We start from the raw sequence: 20,760 nt of genomic DNA on the forward strand, positions 1-20,760 counted from the left end.
AGCATGCTCCTCAGAGACACAGGAAGCAGGAAGCATGCTCCTCAGAGACACAGGAAGCAGGAAGCATGCTCCTCAGAGACACAGGAAGCAGGAAGCATGCTCCTCAGAGATACAGGAAGCAGAAAGCATGCTCCTCAGCGACACAGGAAGCAGGAAGCACGCTCCTCAGAGACACAGGAAGCAGGAAGCATGCTCCTCAGAGACACAGGAAGCAGGAAGCATGCTCCTCAGAGACACAGGAAGCAGGAAGCATGCTCCTCAGAGACACAGGAAGCAGGTAGCATGCACCGATCGGCGGGGCTGTCGAGGCAGGCACTGCAGAGCAGAGAAGCAGCACAGCCATCTTGTGTGTGTGTGTGTGTGTGTGCGTGCGTGTCTCCACCCCCCCCCACCCCCCCACCCCCCCGCCAGGGTGCTGAATTACCATACATTACAGCTATTTGAGCAGATGTTCTCAAACAGCTTTTGCATCCGATATTTGATACATACAGAAGCAGCGCAGGTTAAGTGCCTTGCTCAAGGGCACCGCGGCGGTGTCCTACCTGGGAATCGAAAACTGCCACCTTCAAGCTACGGGCCTAGTTTCCCTACCCAGCATACTACGCAGCTATTCTAAGCACCCTGTACCTGTGCAGGTGTGCAGTTACACTCTCCTTACGAACGGCACTACACACCCGGGCCAAGCCCCAGGGATGGGTGCACAGGCTTGCACCGGCCGTTTCCTCCAATGAGAGGCAGCCCAGGCCCACCGCAGGGCATTCTGGGTAATGATCGCCCAGAAATCCCTCCTGTGTGGTGCCCCTGCACTGTGGCACTGAGCCAGGCTGCAGGCGGGCACTGTGGTATGCCACACAAACGCACGGGGGGGGGGGGGGGGGGTTAATTACTGTTTACATTCACCCCCTCTGTTGTCAGGGACGCTCACAATGCTGCCCCCTTTCATAGACGGATGACTAAACCAGAAGGAAGGGAGGACTCGGGGGGGGTGGGGGTGGCCACCGCTGGGGCTGTAGCAGGTCATTAGAATGCTGAGGCACGGGGGGGGGGGGCAGGAGGGGCAGTAGAGCCTGGGGCGAAGTCCAATACCCCAGGCTGGGTGGTCTAACCAGGGGGGGGAAAGAGGGGGAGGGAGGGGGGGCGGGGGGGCAAAGCACTTATGAAATACAGGAGGTGTGTGTGTGTGCGTGTGTGTGTGTGTGTGTGTGTGTGAAGTCAAAAATGCAAAAGAGAAAATAAAAGCTCACCGCGCAGATAAAGCACAACACACTAAAACTGAAGCAGTGCGGCGGCACCATTTCCAGAGGGGGTGGGGGGGGGGGGGGTTGGAGGAGGGGGGGGGGGGGCGAGGAAACCCTCCCAATTAGACCCGTGAGGGACAGGCCTCGTTTGGGACGGCGCATTACATGCGGGATGAACGCGCGTGGATCAGTCAGCACCAGCGCATCAGAGCAGCCCGCTGCCGGGTACTCTCCCCCTGTCCCCCTTCCCATAATGCACCACGGGCCCCGCGAGGGGGGAGGCCGGCCAGGTGATTCCTCATAGTTACCTTCCTAACTGTGTTACACCCCCCCACCCCAAAAACCAAGCCTCCTGCCCCTCTCCACCCCAGCATAAGACACAGAGATGCTACAAACTTACAGTTGCACACAGACACAGATACAACACAACACATAACATAACATACAGACACACACACACACACACACACAAACACAATAATACACTAAACACATGCACACATACATACTGTGCATACACAGATGCACAAAAAACCCCCACACACGCACGTATACATACTTACATACATACAAAAATGCACACCACGCACACACATACACACACACACAAACGTATATATACACACACACAGGTGTATATATACAGTACACACACAAATACACTACATGCATACAAACAGAGACAAAAACACACAGGCACGTACAGACGTTCATGCACGCCAGTCTGCACACTCACGTGGAAAAAGAACACACACACACACACACACTGCGAGACCACACACAGTCAAGCGAACACACACATCCTCAGGCACATATTTTCAATGCACCTGCTCAGAGAGGAAGCTTCTCCCCTTCCGTCAGTTACGCATCCCTCAATGGCTGCATTATAAGTGTTATTCTTGTTCTTATTATTAGTAATAAACCAACACTATCAACAATCCAGAGACATGCAGGTTAGGCTACCGGGGTGGGGGGGCGGGGGGGCGGGGGGGGGGGTGGATACGCAGGCCGCTGCTGTAAAAGAGCATGCGTGCTCAGTAAACCTACCCTGCATTAATAACGGTTAATAAATAAAATTAATAAATAATATCTGACGAGACCAAGGTTGCGGTGAACAACTGCGGCTGTTATTCCACTTTCCTCGCCTCTCTGTCTGTCTCTTTCCCTCTCTCTCTCTCTCTCTCTCTCCCCCCCCCTCTCTGTCTGTCTCTCTCTCTCTCTCTCCCTCTCTCTTCCTGTGGTTGCCGTAGCAGAAACAACAGCTTGTCTCTCAGCTGGATCTCTGTCCCAGGGATGCTGTACTCTCCCATCCTGCTCGCTCTCTCTCTCTCTCTCTCTCTCTCTCTCTCTCTCTCTCTCTCTCTCTCTCTCTCTCTCTCTCTCTCTCTCTCTCTCTCTCTCTCTCTCTCTCTCTCTCTCTCTCTCTCTCTCTCTCTCTCTCTCTCTCTGGCTCGCCCGAAAGTCCACGGCGGGAACCAGCGGCGGCCTCCTGGCCCGCCTGGTGTACAGTGGCCGGCCCGTCTGCTGCCTGACGTGGGTCAGGTGAACGCAGGTCATGGGGGGGGGGGGGGGGGGGGGGTCGGGGATGCTGGCGGGGCGCCAGACAACACTCGTCACAGGGAATTATGGGTAGCGGAGGGGGAGGATGGAGGGAGGGAAGGAGAAGGATGGGGAGAGAGGGAGATGGGAAGGGTGGAGAGGAGGAGATGGGGGGGTCTGAAGTCGGGGGGGGGGGGTGGGAGAGACAAACGGTGTGAACGGCAGGAGCGGTCTCTCAGAGTAAAAGAGGTCGGAACACGGGGGACACACCGTCACACCCCCACCCCCACCCCCACCGCCACCATACCGTCATATAAACACATGTCATATCCTGTTTTAAGAGAGATTCTCTCAGCGATGCATCAGGACTGCTTCTGCTCCCAGATCTGAGCTCATAATAGGTATCCCCTAAACCCACAGATCAATCAATCAATCAATCAATCAATCAATTCCCAGCCAATCAATAAACCCAGATTTCAGCTCGTAGGCCTGCGCAACTCAGCACATGAGCTGAAGAGACACTTCCAGTCTCCTCTGCAAAAAAAAAAGAAAAAAAAAGATTTTAATGAAATGTGTGCTAAAAATAAATAAAAAGTGAAGCCTCCACTGGGAGACTGCAAACACTTCCGGCTTTTAGTTCTGCTTCGCTTCCAAAGCTTCTTGCGCACGCACAGACTGCCTGTCAATCATCCCGCCCGCAAGCAACAAATGAACGCGAGCATTTCTCTGGCATTAAGAGCGCGCACGCAAAAAGATCCTGGAAAACAACGCCGCTCGCAGAGGCGCCAAAGTAACAGGCTCGGTCATATTCTCCCTCAAACGAAAACAAAGCACAACAGGTTTTTGGAAACGAACGTGTGAATGTGTACAGCAGCGTGTGACTCTGCCGCGTCTCACACCGAAATGTCAAAGCAGCTCAGAGTTAGCCTAGCCTAACGAGAGAGGAGAGAGTCTCTGCACAATCACCCGGGGAAACGGGGAAAGGTGGGGGGGGGGGGGGCGATGGTTCCTCTCGGGGACAGAGAGTCGCAGGACGGCAGCGATGGGGGTAATTAAATCTGCGTGCGCTCAGAGGCCAGAGGGTAACAGGTGTCGCTGTTTAGGTTTCGGTTCGGCAGGTCACCCCGTTCTCCTCCCATCTCGGGGAAAAAGCGAAGACGTTTCGTTTGGGGAAGTTCGCACGTGTGGCGGGTGCTGCGCGGAGGCGCAGATGATCCAGATCAGCTGTCGCGAGAGTGATGGCGTCGGCCCGCGACAGGGCCTGCAGCACGCACGCGCGCGTTCGACCGCAGGCGTGCGGGAGGCGTGCGCGGGACTGGTCTGGGGAGGGTTAGGGTTAGGGTTAGGGTTAGGGTGTGCGGGAGGCGTGCGCGGGACTGGTCTGGGGAGGCCTCGCTCGCTGCGCGAAACCTGAGGAAACCCGCAGATGGACGAAATACGGGGGGGTAAAAAAAAAGGACACGGAAAAATGGGAAAGCTTTGTTTACGTGAGCTCATCCTCATCTGGAGAGGGAAGCTCCGCGGTCGAAGAGCACGCACCCGCCCCCGGGAGCCGTGGAAACGCTGACAATCGAGAGACAGCACTGAAGGGAGCTCGACCGACAGTCGAGAAATAAAAAAGGCCCCGGACCACGAAGCGATCTCAGACGCGTACCGCGAGGTGCGGCAGCGGGGGGGTGTTCACTCCGAGAAATACGGCCAGACGACAACAAGCGCCGTGTGTTAGCGCGCGTTAGCCAGCGATTCAGCGCCGTGTGTTAGCGCGCGTTAGCCAGCGATTCAGCGCCGTGTGTTAGCGCGCGTTAGCCAGCGATTCAGCGCCGTGTGTTAGCGCGCGTTAGCCAGCGATTCAGCGCCGTGTGTTAGCGCGCGTTAGCCAGCGATTCAGCGCCGTGTGTTAGCGCGTTAGCCGGCGATTCAGCGCCGTGTGTTAGAGCGCGTTAGCCAGCGAGTCAGCGCCGTGTGTTAGCGCGCGTTAGCCAGCGATTCAGCGCCGTGTGTTAGCGCGCATTAGCCAGCGATTCAGTGCCGTGTGTTAGCGCGCGTTAGCCAGCAAGTCAGCGCCGTGTGTTAGCGCGCGTTAGCCGGTGATTCAGCGCCGTGTGTTAGCGCGCGTTAGCCAGCGATACAGCGCTGTGTGTTAGCACGCGTTAGCCAGCGATTCAGCGCCGTGTGTTAGCGCGCGTTAGCCAGCGATACAGCGCTGTGTGTTAGCGCGCGTTAGCCAGCGATACAGCGCTGTGTGTTAGCGCGCGTTAGCCAGGGATTCAGCGCCGTGCGTTAGCGCGCGTTAGCCGGGGACTCAACGGGCAAGCAACTGTCAGAACACCCGGGCGAGACGCGCGGTAAAATAGCAATAAACACGCGCTACAGGACCGACGTGATAAGATGATCGCAGCATCGCGAGCAGACAAAATGGGTGTTAATTGCCGACTCGTATAAATAGCCTGTCTGCACGTTGTTTATTTATGTATGTAAATCAGTGGGTCCCAACCCCCTGTTCCAGGAGACGTACCATCCTGTGGGTGCTGACGGGTGCTGACGAAGCACACCTCACTCAAACAGCTAGAGATCTCGTTGGGCTGCTTCGGTCTCCAACATTCAAGCCCATTTTTAAACAGAATCTAATTTGCCCCCAAAGTGAAGAGAGGACGTCATGTTAGTGTATCACGCAACACATTAAATGCAGATGTGCTGGTAGCTGGTTAATGAAAATTAAAGTGTTTGCCCCATTTGCTGTTATTTAATTTGTAATAAATAAATAAAAATACGAAGGCGTGTTTTATTGCACCCTGCAGTAAATTACGCCTGATAAACTATTTAAAGACTTAATCAAAACAGTACTTTTCTATCCATGGTTTTATTATTATTATTACTTTTTTTCTTTTCAAACAGTAATCAAACCATCTGGAACTTATATTTTTTAACGCCCAGAAAACAGAAATGCACAAATATACGATACATGTCCGCACGCGTGATCTCACCAGAATTTACGGTCCACCGCTGCTTGTAAGAATCACCGAATGCCAAGCTTCTGCGATGAAAATAATGAGGGTGGTTCTGGTTTGGGGCTGCGGTGGGGATACTGGATCCTCAATCGTCCCCATGCTCTGAGGAAACTGCCAATTTGTTCGGGAGCCACTGATGGCTTCCAAGAGTTGATCACTTTTGGGAAAACGAATGTGCTGCACGCTCTTAAAAACATCAGTTTACTGGGCCTGAAAACCTACACAAACCATTAAGCATATCAAGGATTACATTACATTACAGGCATTTAGGCATCTTATCCAGAGCGACTCACACAATTTTTTTAACACAGCATTTACATTCCATACAGCTGGATATATACTGAAGCAATGCAGGCTAAGCAGCTTGCTCAAGGGCACAACGGCAGTGTCCAACCTGGGAATTGAACCCGCAACCTTTGAGTTACAAGACCAGCTCCTTACCCATTATACTACACGGCCGCCTCTAGGGTGCCCCTAAGCGCTCCTAAGGATGTGCTCATTCTCAAAAAAGGTGAGCAACATGGAGACATCCCAGCACCAGGAGCCGAGCCACAGCCCTACTCCCACACGCTTCCTTACTGGAACGGGCTGGCAACGAGCCATGTTTTGGCGGGAAAGGCGACGGAAAAGATGACGGCGCAAATATTTGGAGGTTCCCCTTCTCGTTCTAAAAAAAAAAAAAATTTCCAACCACTGGGATTCATGGAGGGAGTATTCCAGAACGGCCGGGCCGCTCAGGATTCTGGGATGTGCTTCCCAAGCCTCCTCCCAGCAGGGGGAACGGAGATCGCTGCAGCAGACGAACTGAACTTTGACCTCATATTCATTAGTCCAATCAAATGCTTTATTTATACACAGAGAACCTCCTTTGAGACCAGGGTCTCTTTTACAAGGGAGCCCGGAGCACAGCAACGAGGAGATAGAAAAGCACAATAAAACAATTCCATAAATACACAATCGTTTCATTTCAAATCCAATGCGCTGGACTACAGAGCCAAAAAAAAAACAAAAAAGCGTCTGTCCAAACACTTACAAACTGCACTGCATGTTCAGTGGTCTGATGCTGTCACTCAAATAAAACAGGAGCATCCTCTTACGCGCACACTCATACGATGAGTATAGTACCTTATCAGATCTGTGTTCTGTAGTTGCTCCAGCGACCTTCGGGGTATGAGCTTATCGTACGTCGCTTAAGAGCGATACGAGTGGATAAAAGCGTCTGCCGAATAAACATAACGTAACGCTCTGCCGCACCGTAAGTTACTGTGGGGGGGGGGCGGGGGGAGTACGATATACTCCTCGGATCTTTGCGTCTGTTTGATGAGGAAAGTGTTCCCGGGGCGCCGCGAGCGCACACAGTTAGCACGTAGTTAGCACACAGTTAGCACGTAGTTAGCACGCGGTGTAATAACGAACCGCGGCTCCCGCGCGTAGCCGTTAGCGGCGCTGCGATAGGCTATTAGCGGGTTTTCCGCGGAGGCCAAGCCATGCGGCGGAGCCTGCAATCACGGTCTCCCCCCGAACCCCCCCCCCTCCCTGGAGCTCATCCACGCTCAGCCCACCCGGTCAATCACTGGCTGCTCTCTGTGTGTAATCTGTAATTGATATAATCGTTCGTTTTCACTTTTTAAGCTGATTACTCTGGAGTACCACTTAACGTTTTTCTTTCGGAGAACGGGGGAAAAAAAAAAAGATAATGATAATAATAACACAGAACCTGACGCCACGTAGCACGGCGCTACGATGACAGCTGCTGCTGATGGCCGGTGAAGACAGCCGCGGGCTTTTATTTTGACATCTTAATGAAGCCGTAACGACTCGTTCTCAACAGGCGGATAAATCGGAGTCACCGCTAACTCGACGCGTGCTGTAATTGTGATTGCTCTTACCCCCCCCCAAAGCACACAAATCTTTAAAGGGGGGGGAGGGGGGAGAGGGGGGTTGTCTGGCTGACTGGGATGTGGCAAGACCCCAGCTATGAATCTTATCCAAGGTACTTGTCCTTCTAGCCACTCACAGTGTAAGATCATTTTGAGATGACCGATTTTCATGTTTTTTCCTCATCGCAGGTCAGGTCTCGATAAACATTCATATAAACATTGATATCAATGCACAGAAATATGCAACCAAATATCAATCTAAGTGGCAAAGAGCCAGCTTTGTCTGCTTTCATTTCAGTGTGATTACTCGGCTTCAGATTCCCTAAAAAATACAGGCCGGCGTTGACTATCACCGTTTGCCAGAATGCACTTTTTCATATTGATTCTGCGCTTGATAATTGTCTCAAAATGCAAACAGTCATCTAATAATCTCACAATACGATCAGTTAACACAAGGCTATTGCCTAGGCCGGGGGGGAACCCAACCCTGTTCCCAGAGATCTACAGTCCTGCATTTGTTTCCATTTCAACCCTAATTTGGCACACTTGATTCTACTAATTAGCAGCTGAAGGAGATCTCAGGTTCAGGAGTGTGCAGTCTTATCTGAAAAGGCCCAGTATGGGTGCAGGTTCTGTTTGTCTGTTCTTGTTTTTCTTCCAAGCCCTACCACACCTGATTCGGCTTATCGTGCTTTTGACTGAAGACCATGATTAGTTAAATGGTTGAATCATGTGTCGTAGTGCTGGTCTAAAAAACAAAGACCTGTACCCACACCAGCCCTTTTCTAAAGATCTGACACCCCCTGCTCTAGCTGTTGAATGAGGCGTGGCTCTGTTTGGGTTGGGGTGAAAACGTGCGGGACAGTAGATCTGCAGGAACAGGGCTGGGCAGCCCCGGTCTGGACTGTATATTATAGGTATGAGGAGTCTGGAAAGTCGGTTCACTTTGCTGAAAGTATCACATGTACATCATACACCAAATTAAGCATTTCGGCAGACACTGTCTTTTGAATGTTAACTGTCTGAAACTGCCGAGGTCTGTTTTGACCAGGAATAGCAAAACAGACTGGGGTCTGGTGCTGTCTCTCCCAGACACAAAAAAAACACATATGCACACCTAAATATATGCTGTCGAATAATAATACACACAAACGCACACACACACACACACACACTTGCACGCACACAAACACATAAACGCACGCACACACACACACACACACACACACACACACACACACACACACACACACACACACACACACACTCAATGAGAGTACAGTATGATTCAGGGCCATATGCCTACCCTCAACTACTCTGAGGTTCTCTTTGGGGTGTAAATCCCTACGCGATGCATTTGCTTGCTATACGCCCTAATCCAGAGCAATTTACAGTCTGCATTTTGGCACAACTAGGTGTTTAGTGCAGGAATTTCCGAAAAAGCACCTCAATCAAGAGTGGTGGCAGCAGTGCTCCTTCTTGGATTCAAACCTGCAATCTTTTGGTGGCACAGCCAACCCTTTAACCACACCACAGGGCTGATCTGTATGACTTGTGGCAGACAGTAAAAATGGAACATTCATATAAAAACTGAAGGGAGTGTAAACACTCTCTCTCTCTCACACACACACACACACACACACACACACAGTCCATGTGGCTGTAATCCACCTCCTCTGAAACACACACACACAATACTCTCTCTGAATGAACACGGGTGCTCAAGAACGACAGCAAAGCCAGCAGAGTCTGGGACCAAAAGAGCACGGAAAAAGACACACCTGGGGAAAAAAGGGATGCCCAGATCTGGCCTGTGGGTTTTGGAGGCCCCCGAATGTTCCTGGGGCTCTGAAAGCTCTCCAACATGAGTCACTCTCAGGAACCTTCCTGCAGAAAAGCCCGGGTCTCCGTCCACTTAGAGACGCACTGGAGCTGCCCCGCCCCTCTCCCACTGCCCTGCCCCTCTCCCACCACCTGCCCCGCCCCTCTCACTGCCCCGCCCCTCTCCCACTGCCCCGCCCCTCCTCCCACTACCCCGCCCCTCTCCCACTGCCCCGCCCCTCCTCCCACTGCCCCGCCCCTCTCCCACTGCCCCGCCCCTCCTCCCACTGCCCCGCCCCTCTCCCACTGCCCCGCCCCTCTCCCACTGCCCCGCCCCTCTCCCACTGCGCAGAGGCTCGCATACGAGCGCATCACCAGGCCAGGCTCTGGGGCATTCTAAAACAAACTGTAACCGGTGTCACATGAGGCAGAGCGAGAACATTAACAAGAGCCAATCAGAGCCCAAAAGATCCCTGATGCCCCCCTCTCTCTCTGCTCTGCACCAATCAGCTTTGGACTTTTATAAGGTCCTTTTGTAGTTTTTTTTTCATATATATATTTTTTTTTGTAGTTTTGCAAATACACATCTTGATTTTTTTTCATTAATTACTAAAACCAAAACAAAATCAAAGATGATCCATGACAGCCGGTTTTCCCAAAGGATGCCGCGACCCAGATTTTCTTTTTGGTTTCATGTTCTGACTCTTTGTACTACTCTGCCAAAAGCCATTAGGCAGAAATCATCTACAGACAATTTTTGTGAAAGTTGCATATTTCAAACAGCATTAAGACCGCCTGAGAACGACTCTGCCTGCTTTATTGTAGTTTTTATTTGGATTTCTTCCCTTACTCTTTCTTATGAATCATGTTTTACTACACTGCTATTTTTATGTTTGTACTTTTTTTACTCCCAAGTTTTTATTATTATTTTTATCCTGAGTCTACCCTTGCAAATCACAGCGCTTGTTTACAACCTGTTTTCATGGCTGTTTGAGAACATACAGCCATATATGCTATACAGAATTATTATTACTATGATGATGACGATGATTATTATTATTATTATTATTTCTGTAATTGTGGCGCAGGGGAGTGTGACAGAGGATCACACTCCAGATGTACCCCTCCAGCCCTACGGCAGGACTATCGACCTCCGCCCCGGAAAATCCACGGCGTTCCCGCAGCATTCCGGCAGCATTCCGGCAGCGTTCCCACTCTTCCCTCCTGGTCTCTCCTCCTCCGCCGCGCCGGAGCCGGCTCTCCTGGGAGCGTCGGGCCTGTTGCCATGGCAGACCGGGCCCTGACAGCGCTGCCGGAACGTGACGCGCCGCTGACAGGTCACCTGATGCAGACAGGCACCCGGGGGGGACCAATCGTCTGCCCTGGTTATCGCAGCCCCGCCCCTTTTCTGAGTTCGCCCTATCGCTGAGCCGAGGCGTGCGACCGTCTAGCAGGAAGCTCGTCTCCACAGTCTGCAGACACTCCTCCCCCTCAGACCCAGCATTGCAGCGTCTCCGCATGCTTTCAGCGGCCTGGCTCCCACGCATGTGTGTGTGTGTGTGTGTGTGTGTGTGTGTGTGTGTGTGTGTGCGTGTCAGACTGTGTGTATGTGTGTGTGTGTAAGCGTGTGAGCGTATGTGTGTGGGTGTGTGAGACTGTGCATGTGTTTGTGTGTGTATGTGTGTGTGAAACTGTGCAAGTGCGTGTGTATGTGTGTGTGCGTGCGTGTGTGTGTGCGTGCGTGTTTACGTGAGTGTGTGTATGTGTGTGTGCGTGTGTGTGCGTGCGTGTGCGTGTGTATGTGTGTGTGCGTGCGTATGTGAGTGTGTGTATGTGTGTATGCGTGTATGTGTGTGTGCGTGCATGTGTGTGTGTGATACTGTGCGTGTGCGAGTGCGTGTGTATGTGTGTGCGCGTGGGTGTGTGTGTGATACTGTGCGTGTGCGAGTGCGTGTGTATGCGTGCGTATGTGAGTGTGTGTATGCGTGTGTGCATGCGTGTGTGTGCGTGTGTATGTGTGTGTGTGTGCGTATGTGAGTGTGTGTATGCGTGTGCGTGTGCGTGTGTGTGATACTGTGCGTGTGCGAGTGCGTGTGTATGTGTGTATGTGAGCGTGTGTGCGTGTGTATGTGTGTGTGCGTGCGTATGTGAGTGTGTGTATGTGTGTGTGCGTGTGCGTGTGTGTGGGTGTCTCATCTTTCCAGAGCCTGCTGGGGCCCAGCTGTTTCTGCGTGTAGGAAGGTGTCTGGGAAGATGAAAGAGGGAAGGAAAACAGATCCGTGCTCTCCCGACACTGCGAGAACCACCACATTCCCAGAATGCACCGGGAGCACGAGAGGAAGAAATCAAAGCAACGATCCACGCTCCCTCGATCTGCATTTCCCCCGGGAGCGCCGGGGTATCAGAGTGCATTGTGGGAGGTGGGCAAAAAAACAGCAAAAAAAAATCAACACCCTCCAGAATGGCGGCCCGCGTCTCCAGCAGCCGTGTGATAAATCGCTGCATTCTGGGTAATTCGATAAAAGACTTCTCGGGTTTCAGACACTGAAGAATGACTACAGGAAACAACGACCGCGGAGAACGATGATGAATTCACGAGAGGCCTCGCTAAAAACATTTTTTTTTTTTATCATACTTATTTTATCAACTTCCCCCCGAAATGTCAGCGACCCACGCTCACGCTAAGCAGACGCCTCCTGAGGGGAGAGACGGCTTCCTGTTGGCGGGGGGGGGGGATAAATTCACATTTTAGCGCCATTCGGGGGCCGGGCCTTCCCCCTCGCCCCCCCACCGGGGTCCTCTCTGAGCCGGGCGCAAGAACAGCAAAATTTACACTGAAGAACAAAACCATTGATTTTCTCTCCTTCTTCACCGCCCCACCCCCCCCCCCCCCACCCCCTGTTTTTTTAAACAAACTCAAGGTTACGGTTTCATTTCTTTTGAACAGCAGACAGAGACAGATGTAACTGCCGCTAATTGCATGTAGCCAGGCGTGGGGAGTACGGCTCTGTTCGATCCGCGTTTTTTATCTTCCGTTATGCCGAGTGCCGCAGGGCCTTCTTAAATCAGCCCTTTATTCTCTCTCTCTCTCTCTCTCTATCGCTCTCGCTCTCGCTCTCAATTCCTCTCTCTCTACTTCTCTCCTCTTCTGTGTCATCTGTCAGAATGTCTCCCCGCGTAAAAAACAAACACACTCAAGCGACTGTCTTGATGAAGGGCGATGCGTAACTCGACGCTGTTTGTTTTTTTTCCCCGCTTAAATGAGTTCGCTTCCCCAACCCGCTGAATTTAGCTGGGTTTCCCCGATCCCCACCTCCAAATACGCACCGGTACTGACCCACGGGTAAGCTCTGCGCTTCCACGAAAGTGCTCCAGAGCACTGGAAGATTCTAGAATACAACGTTTCATGGAGAGCCACCTGCACGCTTCCAAAGAGTTAAGAAAAGAGTTGCTCCCGTCCAATCGCGGGCAAGTTAGGGCCCAGCACTGAGAACAGCAACTGAACCGCATGTCAGTGTTCTAACAGTGCCTCTTATGACATCACAATGGTTTATTGTTTTTTTTCTTTTCCGCAAGACTAATCACCTTTCATCTTCCATGCCTCTTCCTGAATAATCCAGCCAATCTGGATTCAGAAACCCCACCCCCCCCAGGAACAAGCTGGCGTTGAAAGAGGTGGGACAAATCCAACCCCCCCCCCCCCGACTGCTGAATTTTATGAGAAAGCAATTCTCTCACAGCGGCATTCATTTCTGCAGTACTGTCGCCATGGATGCTTGCCATGGGGGGAGGGGGAAGGGGGGGGGGCGGTGGATATGCTTTTGGTCTCAGCACCCACTGGCACCATGCCCAACTCTCATCTAGCCAATGCCTTCCTCAAGCACGTTTGAAATATTAGAACAATCCAATCTGAATAATGAGCACTTTATGTATCTGTAGAACAATTTCAGTCACATCAGTGCATATATCAAGATCGACTATAGGCCTAAGATACAAAAGTGGTCCGATGGTGGGTGTGCGCTCCATGGCCAAAAGTGTGTGGACACCTAACATCCTACATATCATCCAGAATTATGGGCATTCATATGGAGTGGGTCCACCCTTTGCTGCTTTCCAATTCATCCCAAAGGTGTTGGGTAGGGTTGAGGTCAGGGCTCTGTGCAGGCCAGTCAAGTTCTTCAACGCCGATGCCCGGGGGCACTGTCATGCTGAAACAGGAAAGGGCCTTCCCCAAACTGGGCCTTCCCCAAACTGTTGCTACAAAGCCGGAAGCCCACGATTGGCCAAAAACATCACTGCGTTAAGATTTGCCTTCACTGGAACTAAGGGAACTAGCCCAAACCGTGAAAATCAACCCGATACCAAGGGGTGTCCAGCTACTTTTAGTCAAATAGTGTAGGTGAATGGATCTGACTCAAGGTCCTGTCTCCCATCCGAGAGCGTAACAACATCAAGCCTCTCCACCAGCCTGTTTATTATCACATAGCGGAGGCTAACGTCTCCAACAACTGAGCCAGAATCAGTTCACCCATCCATGATCCTAACTCAACCTCATTAGAAAACCTTGTGGGGGTCATGATGAAGGAAGCAGGCATCTCTAAACCCCCCTCAAATATCTGGAAGTGGCTCGTTGATTTATAACTAATTGTAGCATTCTGGTATGGAGAGTAAAATTCTTTGATTGGTTCACACATTGACAGCACAGAATAACTCCAGATGAAGAACTCATGTCCCCACGTCTAACTGGGACTGGGGAGGTCCCTGGAAATCTAATCAACATGGGTCACCTGAAGAGAGAAGGTCTAACAGGGTCAACATCAACGTTCAGTGTTCCAAAATCAAGAGGACGACTGTCGATTTTTCCCCAAGGGATTTTCCCGTGGAATGTGTTTATGTTGGAGCCATCTAGACCGATAGAGATTTATGTTACTCACCAATGACTGGCTGTTAATATGATTCGAGAACAGGCACACATTTCCATTCTGCCGAAAAAACTTTGCTAACCCTTTAAGGTGTGAGATCACAAATACGTGATTAGAATGTTCTCAACTGAACATTCTGATGCTGATGCAACAATCGTTTCTGGCAACTGACGGAAACGGAAGTTCTAGAACTTTGGAAAAAAAACATTAATAAACAAACATTCCAAAAAAAAAAATCCTGACACTTCAAGAGGGTTAAACAAGCACAAACACCACAGCACCACGTCGCCTCTAGATCCTCGGGCGAAGGCTCCCCGCTTATTTTCAAAGTACAAAGCCGATAAGCCAAGGAACAGCTATCAAAGTACCATGCCGTTTCTTCGAAATCCTGCACTCCGCTTCCCCGCCTCGCTATCTCTCTCTCTCTCTCTCTCACTCTCTCTCTCTCTCTCTCTCACTCTCTCTCTCTCACTCTCACTCTCACTCTCACTCTCACTCTCACTCTCTCTCTCTCTCTCTCACTCTCACTCTCACGCTCTCTCTCGCTCTCTCTCTTTCTGAAAAGATACTCCTCTCTCTGTAAAGATACTCTGCTGATACGGCCTCCAGCGGGGAACAGGCGTTTGTGGTAAACGGAAGGGTTCCCGGCTATTAATAGGTCACGCGCTGAGAAGTGTGTCAGGAAGGCCGCCGGGGGCAACCGCGGCGCAGGCGTCCGCTCGACCGCGCCGACCTCCTCGAACCCGAGGTCAAGCCCGGGGGCGCCCCCCAGAGAGCGTCGCTGCGCAGTGCAGCCTCAAAACGCATTCTACAGACAGAGCGAGAGCCTGGGGTTCAACTACACAAGTGCGCCCCCCTCCCCCCCTCCTCCCGCATCCTCCACACCAGCCACAACAAATTCCGTAAAAAAAATACGCTCACAAGGCGAAAAAACCTTACAACCTCTGAGAGATAACTCCAGGCACACCAGACTGAAACCATTCTCTTTTTTTTTTTTTTTTAAAACAAAAACAACAAAAAACAAAAACAAGACCCATCGGCTCAAAAAAAGGAAAAAAAAACAGAAACCGCGCCACCGAGGAGCAGCGGGGAGAAGCAGAGAGGGCGGGGTGGGGCGAGAGGAAGGCGGGAGGGAGGCGCTTTTTGGCGGGAAAAAAGCGGGGGGGAAGAGCTCACCAGGCCGTCGCAGTTGCTGATGGCGACGGACGCGCCGCTCACTCCGCTGACGTCGCCCACGTAGAGGCAGTCGGCTCTCAGCGGCTCGCTCCGCGTCCCCTCGCCCCCGCCGCCGCCGCCGCCGCCACCGACGCCGTCGCCGTCGTCGTCCTGCCACTCCACCTTGGCCCCGGGCGCCACCAGCCGCGCGTTCTGCCGCAGGCGCAGGTGGAACTCCCGGCCGAAGACCGTGACGTTGTAGAAGAGCCGGCCGCCGCCGCCGCCGCCGGCGCCGCCGCGCCCTTCCTCCTCATCCTCCTCGTTGTCCTCCTCCTCCTGCTCCGTCCCCCGGTGCTCCGCCGCTCCCGTCTCTCTCCGCCAGCGCCTACGGGGCTGCCCGCCCGAACGGCCGGCCGACACGACGTGCGACAGGAACCTGCCCTCAGCGTCTGTGCTCACCGGCCTGACCAGTCCATACTCCCCCAGCACCTGCTGCAGGGAGCCTGGGAGAGAGAGAGAGAGAGAGAGTCACACACACAGTCCATACTCCCCCAGCACCTGCTGCAGGGAGCCTGGGGAGAGAGAGAGAGAGAGAAGAGAGAGAGTCACACACACAGTCCATACTCCCCCAGCACCTGCTGCAGAGAGCCTGGGGGAGAGAGAGAGAGAGAGAGTCACACACACAGTCCATACTCCCCCAGCACCTGCTGCAGGGAGCCTGGGAGAGAGAGAGAGAGAGAGAGAGTCACACACACAGTCCATACTCCCCAGCACCTGCTGCAGGGAGCCTGGGGGAGAGAGAGAGAGAGAGAGAGAGAGAGAGAGAGAGAGAGAGAGAGTCACACACACAGTCCATACTCCCCCAGCACCTGCTGCAGAGAGCCTGGGGGAGAGAGAGAGAGAGGAGTCACACACACAGTCCATACTCCCCAGCACCTGCTGCAGGGAGCCTGGAGAGAGAGAGAGAGAGAGAGTCACACACACAGTCCATACTCCCCCAGCACCTGCTGCAGGGAGCCTGAGAGAGAGAGAGAGAGAGAGAGAGAGAGAGAGAGAGAGAGAGAGAGAGAGAGAGAGTCACACACACAGTCCATACTCCCCCAGCACCTGCTGCAGGGAGCCTGAGAGAGAGAGAGAGAGAGAGAGAGTCACACACACAGTCCATACTCCCCCAGCACCTGCTGCAGGGAGCCTGGGGGAGAGAGAGAGAGAGAGAGAGAGAGAGAGAGAGAGAGAGAGAGAGAGTCAAACACACACACACACACACAAGCTGCAGGGAGTCTGAGGGAGAACGAGAGAGAGAGAGAGTCAAACACACAGTCCATACTCTCTACACCTGTGCACACATATTTGTGCGCAGACACACACACACAGGTGCACACACAGACACAGGCACATGCATACACACATGCAGGCACACACACAAACCCACACACACACATGCAGGCACACACACACAAACACACGCACATACACAAAATACATACATATAAATACACACACACTTTTCACTTCTTCATTGGAGTCTGCTGTTGCACATAAAACAAAGGGCCCCAACTTTTTTTAAATGTCAGGGACATCTTAGTAACACAAGCGAATGTGCAGACACAAACACAGATGTTTAAGCAGGTGCAGTCCTCACACTGGCAGACAAGCATTCACACTCACATGCATACATACATACATACACATAAAATCAAGCATAACTTTATCTTCATATATCTTCAAAGCAGTAAAACGATTAAAGATCTGCAGTCATGTAACCTCCTCTTTCACCAGATTGTGACCAGTTCTTGTACCCTGCAACAATCACACTTTTCTCTATAAAACAAACGAAAGCAAGGTGCAATACACAAGGTGCAAAAAATACTTTGGAAGGTGAAAAACGTTCCTGAAGTACTACTGGCCCCTGAAAAGAAAACATTCAGCCTATTTACAAAGCAACCACACTTTGCCTCTCCAGGCAGGAAAAAAAACCCGGAAAAATATAAATATAATCTCACTTATTTCTGCTTGTGTATGTCACTTTTGCGCGCCCAGAGAGCATCTGGAAACCGAAAAGCCAATGAGATCAAGGTGATAATTGCGGTTCTTACGCGCTGAATAATGTTTTTTCTCACCGGCAGAGAACAACCGGGAGGGAATAAAAAGATCGCTTCCCCCCTGTAGAATGCAGAACTGAGACGTACCTGCGTGTTCGGTTTACTAAAACGACGAGTCTACTAATACTGCTAAGCAAAAAAACAAAAACAAAAAAAAAACAAAAACAAAGGCCTACCCTAAGTACACTGCTACAGTATTAATGATATTTAAACAATTACAATAATCGGACAGCTGAATTTCCCTCGGGATTAATAAAGTAACTATCTATCCATCCATCTATAATAATAATAAAAAATAATACGTTTTTATTTGATTCTTACAAATAAATTAATCAGTAATATCTATTTAATAGTAAAACAGGAAAGCATTTTCATGTTTTTATTTTTACAAAAACTGTATTTCTAGCATAATTCCTATTTTTCAATTAGGCGTGCCTGATGTCAATTTTTATTTTTATTATTATTTCGAAACAGCGGAATCATTACTTCAAAGGTGTGGCAAACTGCTTAAATCAAAACAACGCTTCCAATCGTAAACACGCTTCCACTTTAACGTTGCTGCGATGGTAATTAGCAGATTTAACATCCAACTCAGAGCATCAAACGGCAGTAAAAACTAACTCGAAAGGTGCCAAATTCACACCCAGCACGCGGAGATGCTCTTCCAGCGCGAGAGAGAAACACGGGCAAGCGTTCACTATAATGCTTCTTTTTTTCCCCAGACCATTTTTAGAACCTACTGACAGCATGCCATTCCGTGTTAAGTAGATATGAAATGTAAAATAAAGCGTCAATACTTTTATTCTTTGACGCCGATAATTCTTACTATTATCTCCATAGTTTACAAGGGCAACATTTATTTCAAATACGGGGAATTGCTCGTATCTACTTCAAGTGAGGAGCTGTTATAATAATGTTACATATATGCATGTACACGTAGATATAAACAGAGGCGCGTGTTTGATGTTATCCGTGTTTATTATAAAATAAGAAATGATGTTACCCTGTAGGTTATCAACTCGCATAAGTATGTGATTATCTTCTTCAAAGAATTCAGTTACTAATAAAGAAAGTTTGGCAACACGAAAAACCCTTCGGGTTATTTTGTGCAACTTAAGTAGTTTCGCTTTGTTGCTGAAACAGCTGTAGAGTCCACGCTGGAAACGCAAGACGAAAAAGAAGGGAAATGTGATTAATAATCGATGCCATGCTACTCTTCCGTTCTGCGACCAATCGATAGCAGTCATCACAATCATGATAAATGGGGTTGCCCCTCGGCACGAGCAGTAGGCTAACCGAATTAGTTGCAATTTTAAAAACAAAAACTGAATCACGCGCAGAAGTACACAGTTGATAACGCTTTGGCTGCTGAGGGGATGTGGAAAAAAATGCACGCTTCGCAACGAAGGCTGATGACATGGCATACTACAGCAGACACAAGAATTTCCTGGGAAAGTCCTGGGAATCGTGGAAAAAAACTTAACATTTAAAGACTAAAAAGTTGGAAAAGGTGTCTGAATTACTGTCTACAAAATTATACCGGGTGAGTGGCAGAGGGTGGACGCGGATAGCAGGTAGCTTCACCTTAAGACTTCACGTAAATACAAAGTGCAAACGTATAAACAATCCCACGTACCTACGCTACTGGCGATATAGAGACCGTTCGTGTGCAGAAATAACGGCAAAATAATTAAGAATGCCAATCCAGGCGCAAGATCCATGGCAGCTCCGAACTGCGCACGTGAGAGAGACGGACTTTGGGATCCAGTGTGGTAAAGTTCCCTGCGACCAGCAATCCGCCACACCAGCAACAGAAGCCCGCAACTAACTGCAAAGTGCACCGAGAGAGGACGCGCTCCTCTCTCTCTCTCTCTCGCTCTCCCCTCCTTGCTTGCGCTCTCTCTCTCTCCCCTCCTTGCTTGCACTCTCTCTCTCTGCCTCTCGCGCTCTCTCTCCTCCTTTGCTTGCGCCTTCCGATTACTCCCGAGTCCACGCGCACACGCGCCCACACATTATCTCAGGCGGAGCAGGGGGGGGAGCGGAGATGGCAAGAGAACGCCTCGCGGAACTGAAAGCTCAAGGGCGTGTTGCGCGTGAAGTCACACTGATTGACAGATCGCTGACAACTTAGCAGAAGTGACGGAAAATACAATTCGTCGCTGCCGATACAGGGAAGTTGTAAATGTTCGTTATACATGTTAGCAATGCTACTCCCTTTGCACCGTTTTTGCTCAACCGGCGCCTCACAGGACGCTTATATACGTTCCCCTCCTCGGGTTGCGCCCGTGAGCACGCAGTTCTGCATCGCTTGCATAAAGTTCTCGTCTCTCGCCTTTCTTGGCACGGCTCTGGAAAAGCGAAACTATTGGTGCAAGAGCTCCCCCTGCGTTTCTAAATGGAACTCACACACTCTGAAAATAACGGGTTCGGCGAAGTTGTGGCAATGGGCAGTCGATTCAATAAACTGTATCATCATCAGCATTATTATTATTATTATTATTATTATTATTATTATTATTATTATTAATAATAATAATAATAATAATAATAATAATAATACAGCTCTTTTTTATTTTATAAAAGACCTTAAGTGTAAACCATCAGTTCAGCTCTTCAGTCACGATAAAATAAAATCTCCGTTTGTTTGGTTTGGTGACGGGCACCTCTGCAGTTTGCAGGGATTCCGCCCAACGTTCAAAACGGCTCCTCCCACCGCGTGCCTCTGTCTTATCCGTTCAATCGTTCGGATTGTGACGGGAGACTTCGTGAGCCCCCTCTGTCACCAGTGACCTACTAAATGGTAAATGGACTGCATTTATATAGCGCGTTTATCCAAAGTGCTTTACAAGTGATGCCTCTCATTCACCCATTCACACACACACTCACACACCAACGGTATACAGTAGGATCATGCATAAGTCCATTCAGTGGTGGGGCCCGATGTGAGATCCTTTCACGGGGCCCAAAATGACTGGCAGCGCCCCTGCATGTGTGGGTGTACATCCTCCCCGTAGGGTCTGGGTCTGGGGGGGTCCCGTGGAGTGACAGCACTGTCGGTGGCAAGTTCCCCGTACCTGCCAGACTGAGCTCCTGTA

The 20,760-nt window shown here is 50.7% G+C and overlaps 1 protein-coding gene across 1 annotated transcript in view; it reads right to left on the reverse strand.

Moving 5' to 3' along the window:
* The window catches only part of LOC135249831 (A disintegrin and metalloproteinase with thrombospondin motifs 2-like), a 128,782-nt gene extending 108,751 nt beyond the window's left edge, over positions 1-20,031 (reverse strand). The window contains exons 1-2 of the mRNA XM_064325432.1: positions 19,302-20,031; positions 15,585-16,066 (exon numbers count right to left, since the gene is read on the reverse strand). Of these exons, the coding sequence (XP_064181502.1) occupies positions 15,585-16,066; positions 19,302-19,386 (567 nt within the window). The 5' untranslated portion in view covers positions 19,387-20,031. The remainder of the gene's footprint in view (positions 1-15,584; positions 16,067-19,301) is intronic.
* Positions 20,032-20,760: the final 729 nt, after the last annotated feature.

This window comes from Anguilla rostrata, chromosome 3 (genome assembly GCF_018555375.3).
Source record: "Anguilla rostrata isolate EN2019 chromosome 3, ASM1855537v3, whole genome shotgun sequence".
Classification (NCBI taxonomy): domain Eukaryota; kingdom Metazoa; phylum Chordata; class Actinopteri; order Anguilliformes; family Anguillidae; genus Anguilla; species Anguilla rostrata.